Raw genomic sequence first — 5,344 nt, forward strand, 5'->3', positions numbered from 1 at the left:
GAATTCTATGGTAGCTTGTCCTCCAAAAAGCCTTTTAACTCTCTTGAGGAGCTTGAATTTGCTGAGATGACAGAGTGGAAGCAGTGGCACGTACCAGGGAATGGAGAGTTCCCTACACTTGAGAAACTTTCACTTTCAAAATGCCCTGAACTCTGTTTGGAGACACCCATCCAACTTTCAAGTTTGAAAGAGTTTCACGTTACTGATTCTCCAAAGGTTGGAGTTCTTTTTGATGAAGCTGAACTGTTTACATCCCAACTTCAGGGAATGAAACAGATTGTTAGATTATCTATTACTGATTGTAACTCTCTTGCCTCTTTACCTATTAGCATTCAGCCTAGTACCTTGAAGAGAATAAAGATATCTCGTTGTCGGAAATTGAAATTGGAGAGGCCAGTTGGTTATTGTGACATGTTTCTAGAGGAATTGAAACTGGTTGATTGTGATTCTATAGCCGATACATCATCAGCTGAGTATGAGTTGGTCCCAAGAGCACGCGATTTGAATGTAAGTAGTTGCCACAGCCTTTCTGGGTTTTTGATTCCTACCAGAGCTGAAGAACTCGAAATTTGGAATTGTGAAAATCTTGAAATACTTTCGGTGGCAGGTGGGACTCAGATAACTTCATTGTGTATAGAGAATTGTGAGAAGCTGAAGTGGCTTCCGGAACGTATGCAGGAACTCGTTCCATCTCTTAAGAGACTGACACTGGGGAATTGTCCAGAAATAGAGTCCTTTCCTGAAGGAGGATTGCTGTTCAATTTAGAATGCCTTTGGATTTGCAATTGCCGGAAACTGGTGAACGGTCGAAAGGAGTGGTGTTTACAGAGACTCTCATGTCTCAGAATGTTAGCAATCGAACATGATGGCAGCGACGAAGAGATTCTTACTGATGAGAATTGGGAGTTGCCTTGCTCTGTTCGAACTCTTCACATATCCAATCTGAAAACATTAAGCAGCCAACTTCTCAAAAGCCTCACCTCTCTTGTGTTAATAGAACTTTATTGAAAGAAAGAAAGGCTAAGGTTTACAATATAATCTGAAAAGCATAAAAACTAACTAAAACAAAAGTAGGCTATATATATACATAGCCAATAACCTAAAGGTCCATAAACTAAAGGCCCAATAACATATGGGCTAACATCCCCCCTCAAACTCACAATGCAACAGCAATAAGCATTGAGAGTTTGTCACACAAAAAACGAAATCGAGACGCCGACTGAGCCTTCGTAAAAAGGTCAGCAATCTGCAAAGACGATGGAACAAAAGGAAGCGATATGGTCCCGAGCTGTAAATGATGACGGGTGAAGTGACAATCAATCTCAATGTGCTTCGTACGCTCATGGAAGACAGAATTCTTTGCAATTTGTACCGCACTTTTGTTATCACAATGCAGGGGAGTAGGCATAGAAATGTGAACCCCCATATCTGCAAGAAGCCAACGTAACCAAATAATCTCACATGTAGTCACAGCCATAGCACGATACTCAGCCTCCGTGGAAGATCTAGAGACAACATCTTGTTTCTTGCTCTTCCACGAGATTAAAGAGTCTCCAAGAAACACACAAAAACCAGTGGTGGATTTACGATCATTGCGATCTCCATCCCAATCAGCATCACTATAGGCTCGCAACTCGAGAGATGACGTCGAGGGAAACAAGAGATTCTGAAACTGAGTGCCACGAAGATACCTTAGAATACGAAGTACAGCTCCCCAGTGAACAGAAGTAGGAGCAGTAACAAACTGGCTAACAACATGAACTGCATGTGCTATATCTGGACGAGTAACCGTAAGATAAACCAAACTACCCACAATAGTCCGATAAAGACTCGGATCTGATAATGGAACACCATCACTAGGAGAGTAACGTGCATTGGTTTCAAGGGGAGTATCTACAGTCCTGTTGTCAGAAAGACGCGCCCGTGTAAACAAGTCAGATATATACTTAGTCTGAGAAAGAAGATACCCTTTCTTAGACTGAGCCACCTCAATACCCAGAAAATAACGCAGCAAGCCCAAGTCCTTCATTGCAAATCGATGAGCCAAATCATGCTTCAATAACTCAATACCACTATGATCATCACCAGTAATAATCATATCATCTACATATAAGGACAATAGAATTCGCCCTGCACTTGTACATCTAACAAACAATGCTGAATCATGGTTACTCGGGACAAATCCAAGGGAAGTAATAACAGTGGAGAATTTCTCAAACCAAGCACGAGGGGCTTGTTTGAGACCGTATAAAGCTTTTCGAAGCCGACAAACTTCACCTGGCTGGTGGTCAATACCTGGGGGAGGAGTCATATAAACTTCCTCGTGGAGATCACCATTCAGAAAAGCATTCTTGACATCCATCTGAAATATCTTCCACTGTCGAACGGATGCAACAGCAATCATAGTGCGAACAGTCGTCATCTTTGCTACGGGGGAAAAAGTCTCCTCATAATCCATACCATATTGTTGTGAGTACCCTTTTGCCACAAGTCTTGCCTTGTATCGCTCAACAGACCCATCAGATTTTGTTTTTATCTTATACACCCATCGACAACCAATCGCATGCTTACCAGGTGGGAGAGTAACCAAATCCCATGTATGTGTATGATGAAGAGCAGCAAGTTCCTCAGCCATAGCATTCTGCCAAAGAGGATCAGACACAGCCTCTCTATACGACTCAGGTTCAGACAAATGATGTATGTTTGCAATAAAGGAAGCAAATGAGGCTGAATATGTAGAATAGGAAAAATCTGGCAGTTTGGTGGACTTACAAGGTCGAGTAGACCTCCTCAGAGGTGGTGGGTCTCCAGTCTCAACAGTCGAAGGAGCAGACTCAGGCACAGGCGAGGCTGAAGCACTATCAGGTGGCACACCAGAAGGCATGGATGGATCCGGAACTGGAACCTCTATGTCAACCCCAAAGGGATCAATAAGCCGAATATCTGACTTTGTCACATAATCGGCTTATTAAAAAAAAAAAAAAAAAAAAAAAAAAAAAAAAAAAAAAAAAAAAAAATCTGACTTACAGGATCATAGCAACGATATCCTTTTTGTCCAATACCATACCCCAAAAACACACATATAGCTGATTTTGACCCTAACTTATTTCGTTCAACATGAGGACGAAGAACAAAGCAAGTACATCCAAAAACTCGTAATGCTGAATAATTCGGCGGGTGACCATATAGTTTCTCAAACGGAGACATCCCTGAAGTCAATGCAGTAGGAATACGATTAATCACATATACAGCAGTTAGGACTGCTTCTCCCCAAAAAATACTAGGAACCTCTGCAGACAAAAGTAAAGAGCGTGCTGTCTCAACAATATGACGATGTTTTCTTTCTGCCAGACCGTTCTGCTCAGGAGTGTCGGTACACGATGACTGGTGTATGGTACCATCAGAGGCAAGTAACTGAGTGAAGTCATTAGAGGTATATTCACCCCCTAAGTCACACCTGAAACACTTTATCACAGCCGAATGTTGTGTTTTAACAAGGGCTCTAAAGTTGTTGTAAATGCCAAAGAAATCAGATCTGCGTTTCATAAGATACACCCAGGTATAACGAGTATAGTCATCTATAAACGAAACATAATAGGTCGATCCACCCTTAGTGGATACTGGCGCTGGTCCCCATACATCAGAATGAATAATATCAAAAGGAGCAACAGAATAAGACACACTTTTATTAAACGGTAAGGCAGAAAATTTTGCCAGTTTACAACCACTACAATCTGAAATATCACTAGTGTTCACATGACCCAAAGCACCACTAGAGACCAAAAAACGTAAACGTGAAACTGACACATGTCCTAATCTGGAATGCCAAAGATAAAACTGAGAAGACAAAGGACTCAAACGAAAAGAAGATAAATCTATGCTAGAGGCAGCAACTGCAGACACTTTGAGATTCTCCAAGACATAGAGTTCCCCCAACCTATGGCCGGTCCCAATCACCCTCTGAGTGTGTTGGTCCTGTATAACACAAACAGAATCAGAAAAAAACACCCAATTACCAGCCTTACACAACTGACTGACCGAAACAAGATTTAAAGCAAGTTTGGGAATGTAATAAACATCAGAGAGGACAATGTGAGGGGTAGTAACAGAACCAACACCCTCGACTGACATAGGTACAGCACTCGCGGACATAACAGAGATTGGTGAAATGGGTGACAAAGAACCAAACGATGACAAATGAGGGGACATGTGATGAGACGCACCAGAATCCAATATCCACAAGGAGGAAGGAATACCTGAGGTACTAGAAGAAACTGAACCCGAATGAGACATAGATGCTGACATGGCCGTAGGATTAGAAACGAAGAACTGTCTGAACTGTTCGAAAACCTGGGGATCCAACGCAGAAGGTGGCATAGTGCTAACAGACTCAACATCTACAGATGGTGCAGCAGCAGCGAACTGTGGAGGACGAGATGACCATGGAGGAGCACCAGAGGAGCGTGACGGAGACTTTTGCTGCCCATATTTCTGTTGCTGCCCAGATTGAGGCTGTTTGACCTTGTTAAGTAACAACGGACACTGAGCCTTCCAATGATTTTTCTGTTTGCAGAATGCACACTCATCAAATGCAACGTTAGGAGATTGTCGAGTCTGAGTACGTGGTGGCCTAGACTGATCAGTTGAAGCAGCAAACACGACAGGAGTAGTAGTTACTTTAGACCCTTTATCCACTTGAGACTTGATACGAGTCTCCTCTGCAATCAGTTCATGAACCACAGAATCAACAGTAGGGAGGGGAGATCGATGAAGGATTGTTCCACGTAGGCCCTCAAAGTCAGAACGTAGTGCCATCAAAAACTGAACCAAGCGTTGCTCTTCCCGTCTAGCAATGTACGGCCCAAAACCTTTTAACTCTGCAGATTCAGTAAGTGCCAATTGATCCCACAAATCCGACATGGCAGCATAAAAATCTTGAATACTGAGATCATGTTGTTGAAGAGCACGGATATCATACTCCAACTGGTACTGCTTAGCAAAATTAGACTGAGTGTACAGTCTTTCCAAATGATCCCAGACCTCCTTTGCTGTGTCATACTTAGCCAATTGCATACCAATTGACTGAGTTACAGAATTGTTGATCCAAGTGATAATCTTGGAGTTATTAGTTTCCCATAAGTCCACCAACAAATCAAAATTTTCAGTTTTATCATCGATAGGTCTTAGTTTTACTCCAGTGATATAACCCCACATATTCTTCCCACGAAGAAAATTCTTCATGACATAACTCCAATAGGCATAGTTCTTACCATCTAATTGAGTACTAATGGACTGGAGAGAATCATCCTTTCCAGTCATTGTAAACACAGCAACACACAAACAA

The 5,344-nt window shown here is 42.1% G+C and overlaps 1 protein-coding gene across 1 annotated transcript; it reads left to right on the top strand.

Moving 5' to 3' along the window:
* Nucleotides 1-6: 6 nt before the first annotated feature.
* LOC124894159 (putative disease resistance protein At3g14460) lies at nt 7-1,040 on the top strand (the record flags this gene model as incomplete). The annotated part of the gene is made up of 1 exon (XM_047404902.1): nt 7-1,040. A coding segment is annotated over one exon (1,002 nt), but the record flags the coding sequence as incomplete, so codon positions are not given.
* Nucleotides 1,041-5,344: the final 4,304 nt, after the last annotated feature.

This window comes from Capsicum annuum, unplaced genomic scaffold, assembly GCF_002878395.1.
Source record: "Capsicum annuum cultivar UCD-10X-F1 unplaced genomic scaffold, UCD10Xv1.1 ctg70719, whole genome shotgun sequence".
In the NCBI taxonomy this organism is placed as follows: domain Eukaryota; kingdom Viridiplantae; phylum Streptophyta; class Magnoliopsida; order Solanales; family Solanaceae; genus Capsicum; species Capsicum annuum.